General features: G+C 35.8%; 1 protein-coding gene across 2 annotated transcripts in view; it reads right to left on the bottom strand.

Annotated features, from left to right (window-relative positions):
- Positions 1 to 15,319, bottom strand: part of rab8 (GTPase homolog) — a 34,586-nt gene that overhangs the window by 10,105 nt on the left and 9,162 nt on the right. The window contains exons 2-5 of one of the 2 annotated variants that reach the window (NM_001123503.1): positions 12,634 to 12,785; positions 7,894 to 7,954; positions 6,474 to 6,534; positions 5,410 to 5,487 (exon numbers count right to left, since the gene is read on the bottom strand). In NM_001123503.1, coding sequence (NP_001116975.1) covers positions 5,410 to 5,487; positions 6,474 to 6,534; positions 7,894 to 7,954; positions 12,634 to 12,757 — 324 coding nt within the window. In that variant the 5' untranslated portion in view covers positions 12,758 to 12,785. Of the gene's footprint in view, positions 1 to 5,409; positions 5,488 to 6,473; positions 6,535 to 7,893; positions 7,955 to 12,633; positions 12,835 to 15,319 lie in introns of those variants that run through there. The other variant, XM_011684556.2, reaches the window with a different exon arrangement.

Genomic DNA, 15,319 nt, shown 5'->3' with positions numbered 1-15,319 from the left:
GATCGCAATATTAAGTAACTTTCTTATTCTTAATCAGAATTCGCTTGATTTTCACTAACCGATTCCTCTCATTTTCAGCTTCTATCAAAACCAACTTAATATCAGAGTTGACTTCCCCTTTAACCTCTTTGCATCAAAGTGGAAATGATTATTTCTGTAAACAAACTATTTAAAAAAAAAACCTCTTTAAACAAGCATGCTGGAGAGTTTTGCTTAAACATGAAACTCTTATTGATAGCTTTGTTAAATAAGTTATTATCGTGTTGAAAACATGCTCGAAACCATGCATTCCTGTTTTTCTTCTTTCTTTCTTGCTTGTTTTCTCTGACCATAAATTCTTAGATGTTTTATCAATTAAACTATTAGATGTAGAAAGAAGCAAAACCAAAAAATGAATTGTCATCTTTCAATTAGTAATAAAAAATGATATGCAATCAAGCGAATGTCTATTACCGGTACTCTATTTTGCAATTTGGATGTACATGTACGTGTAACTGTAAGTGTATCTGTAAGTATCATTTATTTTTTAGTTATTTCATTAATTTTGAATGTGCTTCCAGGATTTTTGGATGCTTGAGAAATGACAGTCTGGAATTATTTTATGCACAATTAAGTGTTTATTGTTCAATGTATGGATTTTTTTTTTTAAGAGATCACAGTACAAAATTATTGAAAAGAAAATTTCTTCTTGATTTTATGATTTATTATCTTTTTGTTTCATAAAAAATACACCTTTACATTTCTCTCTGCAGTTTTAGTCTTGGTTATCTTTCTATTAATTTATACTGTGACCCTAAAAATAATGAACCTTAATCGGTATTGTTATTCTAGTTCACCGACAGGACAGGAGAAGTGAGTCATAACTGATTGAATATGAAAATGTTCATTCCACTAGAGAGTGGATGGGTTCAGTCACATGACTATAAATAGACTCAAACTCAAAGCATATTATGCGTGTCATAAACTCAAGGACACCCTCAATTCATTAGAAAGGGAAAGGCTGAGAGTCGAGTAGTACTACACTATGCACATCAAGCCTTAAAGCTACTATTAATATTCAGCAAAGTCTACTCCAGTGGTTGATTGTCAAGTTTGCATAAATCTGTTCTAATACACTCAACAGGATGGCAAAATTTTTGGCAAAATTATTTTCATTTTCTTTTTAAAGGAGGACTTTGCTTTCTCTTGGCATACCTGATTTTCTTTGTGTTTGGGAAGACATACATAGAAAAAAACTACAAAACTACAAAACAGTACAAACCTATTCAAATTGTTTGGTCAAATATCTTACTAAGTTATGGTTTTTTTCTTGTTTCTCGTTTACATGAATTCACCTCGATGATTTGATAAGATCAATAATAGGCACCATCACGAACTGTTTTGGTTCCAAAACTATCATTTCCATCAGACTTTCCAGTTCTCGACCCATTTAGTTTGTATGGTAACCTTTGACTTTGCCAATTTAAAACCCGTGGCTGGTGCTGCCCTCTATGGCCGAAATACCGTAGTTGCGGTAGCGAGAATTACATTGTATGCCTATTTCTTTTATTCTCTCTAAACATAGGTGTTACCTTTCAATCTCTCATCGCCCCCTTTCTTTCTCTCTCTCTCTCTCTCTCTCTCTCTCCCTCTCTCTCTCTTTCTCTCTCTCTCTCTCTCTTTCTTTCTCCTTCCAAACATGAAGGTCGTTTTAAGGCAGACTACTTATACCTGGGTGGAGGATTTGATGACAGATCATCCTGTATGAATGAATGAGCTAGGTAACTGTGGTCTGGCTAGTGATAGCTGGAGTATAGGCAGTAGAATGACTAATCACCCCCTGGCAAATCAAGACCCACTGGTCGCTGGGGGAAACCCTCTGTTTGGATCACTTCCTGAGTCAGAGTCGTGCTCATCATCACATGCATTTATGCCTACATGCAGTGTTATAGCTAGAGACTTTTTGGTGGTGGGCGCGACTTCACCGACACCATTAAAATCCCAAATCCTGTCCTCTGCAACATCGCGATCACGAGCTATAAACATGAATACACGTGTATACCAACCGCTGATCAAAACAAGTTCGGCCCAAACCCAATCAATAAAAAAGGAATATTTTAATTATATCAATATCTTTTTAATTCATTTATTCTGGAAAATTACAAAATTTTGTATTTACCCTATTAAAAATAAACATTCATAAGAACAGTAATCGTACAAGCCTAGGCTGTTATCTCTGTGTATTAATAACATATACCGGTACATCGGAAAATCAATATGGAAACTTTCATGATTGGTAACATTACACAACAACACACGCCAAATCTCGGCAAATACTGTAATAATTTATTGTCTAATTGAAAACATGATTCTTGTACTATTGCAAATAAAACGTGATTTAAGAATAAAGACGGAGTAAGTACTTTTCTTCACAAATATTAACATTTAAAGCAGTTTTTTAAGTGAAATTAGTGCTGGTTGGAAGCAGAGTTTTTCACCTCCATACAAGGAAAGAAATCCGTCAAGAAATGTGGCAGTCAGTGCGCATAAAAGACATATATATGACCTTTAACCCTATAAAAGACGGAACACTGGAGGCAGCATCACCAAAATCTATAAGCTTGTAGATTACACCAAGATTTGAACGAAATCCCTTGAGAAATGTGGCCTATAGAGCGCACACAAACCATCCACAAAAATATGGCCTTTTACCCTATAAGATGGAACACTGGGAGCAGCATCACCAAAAGTTATAGGTGTTGAGATTATACCACGATACACCTCCATTCAAAATTTGAAAGAAATCCGTCAAGGAATGTGGCAGTTGGAGCACACACAAGAATATGACGCAGCGGCAGCATAACGCTGCTGAATCCAAAGTACCCCACCGGCATACTGCCAGAGAAAACAATTAGAACAATCAAAGAGTTTCACAAGACATTTTCTGATGCATAGATCAATCCCCCCCCAAAAAAAAAAAAGAAAGAAAGACCAATGTTAGAAAAAGAAAATGCTAGACAATAGTTAAAAGAAAACGAAATTTTCAGTGTGTATATATCTGTGGATTTTCAATGAAGGTGTCTTTAGAGTACATTCATGTTGTAATGACCTTATCATGCTCATTAGAGGATCAGAAAGCCTTTCTCTCCTAATCTACACTTGATAATAGATCCCTTTTATGGGTGACTTCATAGTATAAAGTCACAAGATGGCATCAAGCCTACTATTTTCAGTAACAAGGGAAACCCTCTCGGTGGTCTCGCCTGCATTACGCAATTTGATATGATGAAAAATTTAGGTTGGGACATTATTTATAGGCAGGGTGGCCCAGCCCAGCAACAAGCAATGGCTATTAAGAGAGTCCAGAAACGTGCCCTACAAATCATTCTGTCCAATCGTTACATTTCCTACCAAAATGCTCTTACTTTGACAAATTTGCTGACGTTGTCTGACCGTCAGGATCAGTTGTGTCTTTCATTTGCTTGTGATACCTTTAAGTCGAACACAATGCACGGATGGTTCAACCCAGCTGAACAACGTAGAGTTCTCAGGAAACAGCGTGTGTGTGTTGAACCAACTAACAGACTTTATAGAAACAGTCCTGTCCCATTTTTTCATAGATTGCTGAATGAATATGGACTATGAACTGAGTAACTGGGTATAGGACATTGACTTTGGCAATTGACTTCTTTTGATGCATAACGTTGAACCATATGATATGTTTGTTAATGGTTTCAGCATGGGTTGTAATTCTTGTTATAGAATATTAATACTCTACATATTGATGTCTGGTCTATTTTCATTCTGGGTCATAAATTTTTATCTTTGTGCAATACAGTGTTCAAACACATTGGTCTGAAGAATATTATTCCCTTTTTTGTAATATGGAATGAATATTGGCTATGAACTGCATAAATAATGTTAACTGGAAATTATTAAGTTATTTTGCTCCAATGCACTCCAATGCCTTACTTCTTAACCCGTTGTGACAAATTTGATAATAATTTTAGCATAAGTTTGTATTTTCACAACTCAAGATTCACACTTTCTATTGGAGCTCTTGGTGCATTTACAGGGGCTTTAATTCTCATTCTTTGGAAATTGCAATTTGGGCAATATACAACACGTTGAATTGAACTGGGTCACAAATATAAACTGTGGAAATTATTCAGTCACTTTGCTCCTATGCATTTACCGATTTGAATGATTATTTTTGAACAATTTTTTTATTTGTACAGTGTATATATTTTAATGTTAATATTCTCTATTGGAAGTAAGAAATAACATATTTGTGCGATATACAGCATGTTGAACTGAAGAAAACAATGTATTTATCCCCTAATTAGTATGAATTATATCCCTCATGTAAAATTGTTTGCATTGCGATTGTACAGAGCACGAAAAAGGTATAGATAAGTACTATCTACCTGAGATAGTATTTTTGTAAAGTAATTTTTTGCTGCTACCCCACTTGCCCACCCTTGCCCATTGAATACGCATAGCAAAGTAGGTTACGCGAAATGTCAAAGTCAACGTCAATGTCAAATGAGCGCGCATCGACTGTATTACATGTATGCATGTTGCGCTTTGTAAAATCTAGCTGAAGCTAAACTGTCCGCAGAATCAGTTCTTATTATAATGTAAAATTCACTTTAAATAGACCTTATTGCCGATGTGGGATGTAAAACAAATATTAACCTCCTTTACACGGGCAATGGATACAAACTATCATCGCCTCGGTGATCTAAGGGATACCATCTTCCCTCGCCTTGCGGCTCGGGAAGATAGTAGTCCTGAGATCACCTCGGCGATGATAGTTTGCACCATTACCCTCGTAGTCGATTAATATTTGCTTACTATACACATTTTAAATTTTGTCTTTTTAAAAATTACTCACAGATTATATTTTTAATGTTTTAATCAAATACCATTTAGGTAATGTATTCAGATTAAATGCATATCTTTGTGGAGTGCCTGGAAATGAATGATCACATTCGCCTGCCGAGGATCATTGTATTTTGGTGGTCGGGGTGCGGATTGCATGCATTAGTCGTTGCTGGGCTTGACGAACATTATAGCATTTTAACTTTTCAAATATAATCTCTCTTACGGTATACATGAATGTAATAATTAATCACAAGGATTTCTGAAAAGACGCTACCACAAATTTAAGTACAGCTTTGATCTGATCTATTGAATGCAGTTTTTACCCATCTCCTTTACCCCCCCCCCCCCACCCCCCTTCTCCTCCCAACTTGAATGGAGATCTAAGCTTCGATTCAGCACACATAACATGTGCCATTCACCCACAGTGCTTTGCCCTGACATTATTTTTAATCATTGCCTAGTAGCTGAGAAATTGCTGTCAATAGATTTCATCTTGATTTGTAGTGTATACCTGCAATATTTAATTAAAAACCTCATTCTCACCTCTTCAATATTCCTAATCCAATTCCTGATGTTGTCAAATGACTTCTGATTTGTGATGTCGTATACAAGCATGATACCCTGAAAGACAAAAAAGACAATAATGAAATAATGAATATACAAATAATACTTGTACCTTTATGAAGTCTTGTAAAATTGGTATGGTTTAAAAGTGACAACTGGCATAATTCTCACTATTTTTTTTTTGGCTAAAAAAACCACTTGAGTAGTTGTGATGATTAAGTTGTACAAACAAAGTGTTATGAAACGTGGAAGTGCTTTGGACCAAGTAATTCTTTAAATGTAATACAGACCGATTTCTTTTATGAGCACTTGTCATGATGATTAAATCATCAAGTATTTTGAAGTGTTATATATTCCAAATTTATCTAAAACAACTGTAGAATAACATTGATTTGCTTCCTAATCTTATGAGAAACTTTTTTGGGGGGATTTTCATGTACATCAAGCTGCTCACATCTCTACACATTCTGTACAGTGTATACATATATATTGTCGGTCATCACTGAGGAGTATCAGCACATGGTCAAACAACTTTTTATAGCCAACTTCTAAAATCTTCTTATGAAAATATGATGAGAGACAAACAACATCCAGAGTCTATAAGTTGCATTTACACTGCAAGCAAAAATCAATTTGTCTCACATTCAGGTGTTTCATCGGTTGTTGCAAACACAACAAAAATCAACTTCTGGAGTTGTTTTTTTTTAAACGCCTGCTGAAAATTTGCAGATTTTTGCAGTGTAAATGCTCGCTCTCAAAACTTTGACACAATTCTGTTTTTTGGTCATGTGACTCTCCTCGCTTCCGCGCCATCGCATCCATGTGCAAAATTCAACAACAAAAATGGTGTACAAGGCACTCCAAAAAAAAAAAAATCTAGGTTTTTTTTAAAATGGTGTTTGGGCTGTGTAAATAGGCCTATTTTTCTCTCAGGACAACAGTAAATGTGAGAGAGGTGACCTTAATTCAGTAGTGGTCACTAAGACAGGCCTGTGTGTTTATCTTTTCATAATATATGTGACACACTAGAAAGTAAAGCTCACCATTGCTCCCCTGTAGTACGCTGTTGTGATTGTTCTGAACCTCTCCTGGCCTGCTGTGTCCCTGTAAACAAATCAATACCAATATTATTCACTTCACTAAGTATAATTGTAGGTAAGTCATCAGTCTTTCCCATCTAATGATGTACATGCTCCAGCAACAAATGCTTTAAGACCCTATCCGATGAAAATACAACTTGATATATAAATGGAAAACTGAAGGAATGTAGAATACAAATATAAAGGAGTAACTAGATGGAACTTTGTCTGCACGCAGTCGAAAATGATGCCTCTGCCAAAGAGCGATTTCACAAACCAAAACAGAAGCAATTTTTTCAAATTCAAGTTTAATTGTAATCCATTAAAAGGTTCTCAGAATATCGTGATTACAAGCTATTTCTCATAAACATGTATGACCCTTTGATCTTTGACTTCCTGACCCTAAAATCTAATCAGTTCATTGGCTTTGCAAGATGCATACCGGTAATGTCCTCGTCTTCAGTTTGATGGTAATCCATCCATCGGTTCTAATGATAATGTGATCACAAGCTATTTTTGCATATATAATGAGCCCCATGACCTTTGACCTTGACCTCATGACCCCCAAAATCTAATAAGTTCATTGCCTCAGCAAGATACATACATGTCCTGAGTTTCATGGTAATCTGTCCATCTGTTCTAATGATGTGATCATAAGCTGTTTTTGCATACATAATGAGCCCCATGACCTTTGACCTTGACCTCATGACCCCCCCCAAATCTAATAAGTGCATTGCCTCAGCAAGATACATACATGTCCTGAGTTTCATGGTAATCTATCCATCTGTTCTAATGATAATGTGATCATAAGCTGTTTTTGCATGCATAATGAGCCCTGTGCCCTTGTAACTACAAAATCTAATCAATTCATTGGCCCTGCAAGACACTTACAAGTCTTACATGACATAAGTAAAGCAGGAATCCATCAATCAGTTCTTGAGATAACGCAATCACAAGCTAGTTTTGCATATATATAATGAGCCCTGTGACCTTTGATCTTGTGACCCCAAAATCTAATCAATTCATTGGCTCTTCAAGTTAATACATGAATAAAGTTTGGCAGGAATCTATCAGTTGGTTCTTGAGATAACGTGATCACGGGACGGACGGACGGACGGACGGACGGACAACCCCAAAACATAATAATAAAGAAGTTTAAATAGAGAATAGGAATTGGGAATATTGAATAGGTATAGGTGCCAGGTCTTGTTTCTCATTACAAAGTAATCAGTAGGCCCTGAACCAAAATGTAAATAATCAGTTTTTATTTTATTTTTATATATGGGAAAATTTACATTTTATCCTAATTTCAACATCTCTTTTTTTGCATAACTGTGAACATGCTAAATCCAATGATTTTTGATGAATAAGACTTGGTACTTACCATATTTGTAACTTGATCTTTTTACCATCTAATTCTATAGTCCTAATCTTGAAATCAATACCTGTAAGAAAGAGAAGATAGGTAATTAGATAATATTGTATGTACTGGTCTAAAATAACTAACTAAAATAAGAATATAAAATAACTGTAAACTTCCAAAAATCATTCTAGTCTGTAATATACATTTAAGTACGAGCATGAAAAAACTAGTGCTGTAGCCGAACCGCCGAACCGAACGGAAGTTCACCGAACATGGCACTTCCGAACCGAACCGAACCGAACCGAACGCAAAGGCCTGGTTCGGATGTTCGGCAGAAAAATGTAAACGTTTTTGCAAGCTAATAAACTTGTCATTTTGTACCTAATTTTCATGTCATGATTGCTCATTTTATATTTACTTTTTTCCAATTTTCCACCTTTGTGATTTATGCCTATCCAGTGGTGGGCGCAACTTCACTGGCGCCATTTAAATCTCAAATCCTGACCATGCTACGTCGCGATCGCAAGCCATATAAACAAGAATACATGTGCGTGATCAAAACAGGTTCAGCTCAAACCCACTCAACAAAAAAATTAATATTTTAATTGTAACCATATCGAACAAATGTTACAATATAAATAATGAAATGAATATATATTATAGTATGGTATTTATTTATCCAGGAAAAATAGGGATTTCATATTTTTCCTATTGAAAATAAAAACTTATAAAAAACAGTTATTGACGAGCCTGAGTCTCTGTTCAAGATGGGAGCTTTCATGACTCCAACATTAGACAAAAACCGTCTCGGAAAATCTTGAAACAATATCATTTATCGACAAATTGAAAACATGATTCTTTTAAAATTGAAAATAAAAGACGATTCAAGACGGAAATACGAATGTAAGTATTTTTCTTCGCAAATAATTACGTTTAGAGCAGTTTTTAATGTGAAATTCGTGCTGGTCGGAAGCAGTGTGCAGAAGTCCTCCGTGCTGGTCGGGCTCGGCAGGGCGGGCGGCCCGCCCTGTGCCGACCGCCGTGGCTATAACGCTGCTTGCTATTATATTACCGAACCCCGAACCCCGTTCGGGTGAAAAATTGCCGAACTCTGCCGAACCGAACCGAACACGAACATAGCGTCTGACTTACAGCACTAGAAAAAACCCTGCACAAGTATTAGGCAATTTAGATCACTGCTAGGTGATCTGTATCATTTTCCCTCTCAAGACATGGGAAGCTACATGTACTGGTAGATTTATGGAGAGGAAATTAGAAAATATAACTATTATAAATAGCAGGAAAATGGTGTCATCAACTCGTGTTGAGTTGCCGATTTCCCTTAATTTGATATGGATTATAATCGTTTCTCAAGTTATTGCATTTAATATGTTCTTCAAACTGTTTGAGATAGATTGGTATTTCTGGTTTTACTGCTTCTATTTTCAGCAGTTTATTTTGGGTCTGGTGTCGGCCTTCAAAGCCAAAGGGTATCCTTGGAAAAAGGAAACATCCTTGCAAATGTGTACAGAGTAAAGATTTAAAAGGCCCTGCACAGGCAGTGCAATTAAATCAAAATTTCGTTTGGATTTGACCTTGCTTTTCTGTTGAATAAACACGTTGTTTATGTGAAACTGCTGGGAAAGTGTTGCAGCAAACCTGCCTTGACTTTGGCATATATGACAATGAATCTTAATGATCTTTAATTTTTGAAAAGTGAAATAATCAGATTAACTGATGGGGACAAAAAGACAAGAAACTTTGTACGAAAAAAGTTTGAAATATTGTATAAAATTACACATTTCTACCCTGTGGACAACAGATATTTTGGAATATGTTATTAAAAAACCATTAACTAAAATTTCAGTAAAATGTCATTTTTATAAACCCATACGAAAAAAATCCAACAGAATGCATTTTAATACCTTCAATACGAGCACTAATCTACTGAGTCATACACATTACATCGCAGGTTTTGATGTTATGCTCGATAGTACAGTCTACTTAGTACAGTCCCACATCACTACTTTTTGTTGGGGTTGATTGGTACAAAGAGCTTCAACATGATTTCGTGGTGTAGATTGTTATTTTTGCAATGTTTGAATTAACCTCTGAATTTCTCCAAAACTTATAACAAATGTATATTACGAAAATAAAACTAAATTACACTGATATCAACCTCATAGCTTTACTGTAAATGAGACGGAATAATACGGCGTTAAACATATAAATTCTCGTCTACATCGTCTGCTGCAGTAGTGTACCATACAGTGCCGCGCGCTGCGAGCTCATGCCTCTGTGTGTGTCCATGCCAAGCCGGGCTTAGGTTTACGTAATTTTGTGTCAATGCACATGTCACTTTTCTCCTAGGGTTGCTGCCCCTACAAAGTTTTCAATTTCTGAAAACACCCCCATTCTTTTTCCATTGTATCTCCAAAAGTAAGTCATGGGCACAGCGAAAATTTTGTCACCGGCTCCGTAAAGGTCTCTGAATATGTAGCAATGCATCCGGAAATGTCTGGAAATAATCTGAGGGTAGTTTTCAGAGACAACTGAACATGAAATGTAAGATAAAATGATACAATTTTTCATATATACTTCAATATGACCATTTTGATTATTCCTCAAAGTTTGAGCGAAAGCTGCTGACAAAGAAAGGAGATAATAAGAGGGTGAATTTTTGGTGATAAAGTGAGCTTGGCAACGTGGGTGCTTCGATGACCATTAAATATTCAAAACGATTTTGGTGTTATCAGCAAGTTAATTGCACCATCCTACACCACCTGAGCAAGAACTTTTTAGATTTGAAGCTAAAATACATCATGTTTCATTGAATGTACATGTACAGGTAGCTACATTTAGCTGTATTAGAGGGCTGTATTTGAGGGAAAGTTAACCCAGATACTAATTTGGCTTTAAAGGCATCGTTTAACAATGTTAAATCTGAGATGCATGGCCCTACATGTTATCAGTGTCTGTGATATGGTGTAATATTGAAGCCTTAAAAAAATTGCACTTCAAAATGGTCATGAAGTGCCTCAAAAAAGTAAAAAAATCTGTGAATGACCAGTTTTATCATACAGTACTCATTTCCCCAATAGACTGTAGTGTTATGAAAACCGTAAGGAAAACGCAAAATGTAATTTCAATTTTCAATCATAAATATCTTGGTAATCAGACAGGCAATCGGCTTGTAGAAGTCATGGGATTCCTGAATGACCTACAGGTTTATAATTATGATTGCAGCATGAGCTAAATCAAGGATTTTTCTGTCTCTTTCATTCATTGGCCTCTGATTTGGGTAGGGTCTGCTCCTCTCTTTAGAGGCTAACGAACGAAAGAGACAGAAAATTCGGTCTAGCCCAACTTAAGACTCAGGAGCTTAATTAATGAAAGTGGAAACAATGCTTAAATCACTGTTTTGATCAAGATATTTTAGAGTTCAGAGTTGAGCCTTTTATGTGGGGCATATGGAACAAAACATGCTCTTTCATATATGACACCTCATTTGTTGAGCATCACCTTCAGGTTAACGAGTGATAAAGGTTTGAATCTCAATTGGTAATAAAAAGATTGACCAATTTTGCATGAGCGCGCAATGCCTGTAGACTGCATAGGGATGCGTGCAATCTCTTTTGGAAGGGTTTTAGCACACCAAACAGAGTGCGTGATCAGACACCCAAATTGTAGGAGTGGTATAATTATAAAGCATCATATGTTAGTGTGTTATGTAAGATTTTGTATGGTCAGCACCATTGTGCTCTATGCGCAAGTGCGCCCTCTCTCACTTAAAGTTAAAGTAAAAAAAAACACTTGAACAGATCAGCCAATGGGAGCACATGAACTCAATTTACAGCGCTCAGCGCTTATACAGTTCTCTGTGCCCAGCACGTAGAACTTAAGCTTACATCTAGCGCATGCGCATTACATTCATCAGGTCTCAGGCTCATTTTCCTAAATTGGCGCCTACATGTACAAGGGCCTTTCTGATTAGCTATCGCTGGCTGCAAATTCGTTCAACCTTATAAGTGCGAGGAGAAAGCTTGCGGTTTTCTGTTTGATCTGGTGCGAAAAATCATGGTATTCCAGTCAAACCTTAGATCTAGATTTTTTTTTTAAATGGCAATTTGTACTTAAAATGTTTGTTGATTTTTCTTTTATGTGTGTAGACTAGATCTACCTAATCTAAGTGTGTGTCAATTATGTGTGAAGTGCGTCATCTGTTTAATTAAAGCATGACATGTCGGTGTGTTATGCAATATTACTTGGCATTGGCATTGTCATTGGCATTGTGCTCTCTGCTTGAGTGAGCCCTCTCTCACTTAAAACCGAAACCGCTTGGGCGAATCAGCCAATGGGAGCGCGTTATTTCAGTGCACAGCGCTCAATGCGTAAAGTTCTACGTGCCAGGCCCAGGTTTTAGGCGAAATCAGAGTATCGATCATAAACAAATTCTCTTTCTCCCTCTCGTATCGTTGTTTTTCATTTATTATCATTATAATTTATATCATTCACCACATTTACAATTCAGGCCAGTTCATTCGGACTCAAACATAACCAATGACACATGCAGCAATGGCTCAGCTATCTACGTCTATCGTATTCGTAGAATGGCTGTTGTGCTACTGAGTGCAGCCAGGCCTGGCATAGGAATAAGTACAGCACATCCTCAGCGGCCACACGCACCAAGGAGTGGGACAAGTTCCGATCAGTTGACACTGCACTGCCAGGCAATATGGCCTATTGCATTGCGACACTCACCTATCGTTGAAATAAACGTTGAATTGAAAGCGTCTTCTGAAAATCTGAATAAAACACATGTCTTCCCCACTCCTGAGTCTCCTATTAATAATAATTTAAACAGAAAATCGTACGTTTTCGCCATTTTTCACTCTAATAGTCCTACTTTACCACTCCACGTACGAGTCGGGCTCGGAAACACCCTGTCTGATTTGCATAATCATAGATTCCTGATGACGTCATCCAAGATAAGGTACTTCCGGGTACACTTTGATTGTTGGATTGTTTCGGTTCAGTGTCGAGTTTGTTATTGTAGTAATTAGCGTGGAAATGATCATTTAGACGTATTTCCTCTACTTGAAAGATAAAGTAATACTAATAGGCCTAAACATTCATTCATTCTCCTAAAGACCTCACTTCACGTGAACTTATTTTATGCTTAAGTTATCGCAAATAAAGATGAACCTAAAACAATCAGAGCTTGTTCATAGCTGTGTGATTTCTGCAAACATTTAAAAAAATAAAAGTAATGTATAGCGCAAATGTTTTACACAGTTTTTGCCCCCCCCCCTCCAGTGATAGTTGTTGTGTTTCAGGGGACTGAGCAAAATTCAACGCAAAGATCAGTTACTGTACACAACAGTACGAAAATACTCTACCCAGAGGACTGAACTTGCACTGGAAGAAGAAGAAGAAGAAGAAGAAGAAGATATAGGCTGTAGCCTATATCATGTTTTCTTCAATTTGACAATTACTTGATCATCAAATTATGGTCATGGAAAGCTGAATAGCAATATTTTTCCTGGTTCATGTAAAATTTGCCTCTGTCCAAGTTCACTTAGAATGTAGGCCTCATGGATAATATCACTCAAGGTTAATTAGTTGAATTGACGGTCTATTGGTCTGGACACTATAATACCTTTAATTTTATGTTAAAGATAATGTCCTATTTGCAGGCCAAAAAATGAAAAGGTTAAATTCCACCGGCATTTGACAGATAATACTAATTTAGAACGAAAGGGATTGAAATGTCTTTTTTTTTTAGAAAATAACGACCGTTAGTATAGTAGGCTACTGTTGACGAATCGACTTTAGAGATTGCAATCATTTTAGTAATGGTCTGATTTTCAGAAGTACCAATTGGTTGTACGTTTTGTGCTGCGAAAAGATTCAGTCAGTTTAATTTTGGCCATTACAAGAAGTGGTTTACGATATATTGATGTGTAATAAGCAAATGCTCATGTACCCTTTTGTTATCATCAAGGGAAAAAAGGAGTCAATCAATAGTGTCTGACAGTGAAGTCTAGAAAGTAAACGGGTTCCCTTGCACAAATTGAATACTAGGACACTGATATCATTTAAATTCCACAGATATAAGGACATTACGTGCATATTCATAATTCCTGCTAAGTTCTCGGAATGTGATGTTGGCTGCAAATTGGAACATATTATCTTTAAAGTGACGGGGATGATGATGATGGTGGTGATGATAATTTTGAAATTGAAATTGTTGAAATTGATTCGGTTTATTGAAATAAAAGAACATGCAGCCTGGGAAGCTGAAATTATTCAATTTACAAAGTAAATATATACAACACAATAAACGATCGAAATATGAATGACGTAAATCATGCATAATGAAACAAAATGAGAATCAAATATTACATCAAAATCTAAATATATTACAAACATTAAATCAAAATCTAAATATATTACGATTATTACATCAAAATCTAAATATATTACAAATATTACGTTAAAATTTAAATATATTACAAATATTAAAAACATTAAAAACCTTCTGTGTCATCAAAAAAGTAGAGAGAGAGAGAGAGAGAGAGAGAAAGAGAGAGAGAGAGAGAGAGAGAGAGAGAGAAGAGAGAGAGAGAGAGAGAGAGAAAGAGAAAGACGGAACTAGAAAGAGGAATAGAAGGAAGAAGAAAAAAGAAAGAAAAGTTGATCAGGGAGTATTCATAAGATTGGAGGAGAGGCGTTGAGAGAGAATGAGTAGAACAAGAAAAATAGGAAGAGAGAAGAATCTCTGCCAAGTTGAAATATGATTTAAAAAGTAAAAACAACAGATTTAAAAAAGAAAAGAAAACAAAAAAGAGAAGTCATATTCACTGTTACTATCAAAGTATCAAAGTACATGTAAATGTTTGACAATATAATATATCAACGTCATTTATAAAAATAAAAAATAAAAAAAATAAATAAAAAAAAAATCGTTTAAGTGAAAAGAGTAAAGTTATGCCAATCCCGCAACACATCAAAGTTCAATGCAGATAATTTTATAACTCAAAATGATTATATATCGGTTTTCAAAAAAAAGGGGAAAAAAAGTCATATTCACTGTTACTATCAAAGTATCAAAGTACATGTAAGAAAAAGAAGAAAAGCAAAACAAAAACACCTTATTATGTATTGTGTGAAGAACGAAGAAATTTTTTTTTTAAAGAAGGAAAAGGCGATAATAGCTAAGGAAAAAGGTAAGAAAAAAGAAATAAAAAGAAAAAGATGAGAACCCAAGAGTAGAGGGAGGAGAAGGGGTTTCACACAAAGCATGAGTAACATGAGAAAGCACGGAATGTAACAACCTAAAAGTACAAGGATAATATTATCAAAAAGATATTGCACGAGGTAAAGTAATATGAGTATATTACACTGAAGAAAAGAGGGGGAGAGGGAAGACAAGCAAAAAGGGAGT

The sequence above is a fragment of the Strongylocentrotus purpuratus genome, unplaced genomic scaffold, assembly GCF_000002235.5.
Source record: "Strongylocentrotus purpuratus isolate Spur 01 unplaced genomic scaffold, Spur_5.0 spur5_scaffold_6, whole genome shotgun sequence".
Taxonomy (NCBI): domain Eukaryota; kingdom Metazoa; phylum Echinodermata; class Echinoidea; order Camarodonta; family Strongylocentrotidae; genus Strongylocentrotus; species Strongylocentrotus purpuratus.
The sequence above is the reverse complement of the archived record's forward strand: the minus strand, read 5'-3'. Positions and strand labels throughout refer to the sequence as shown.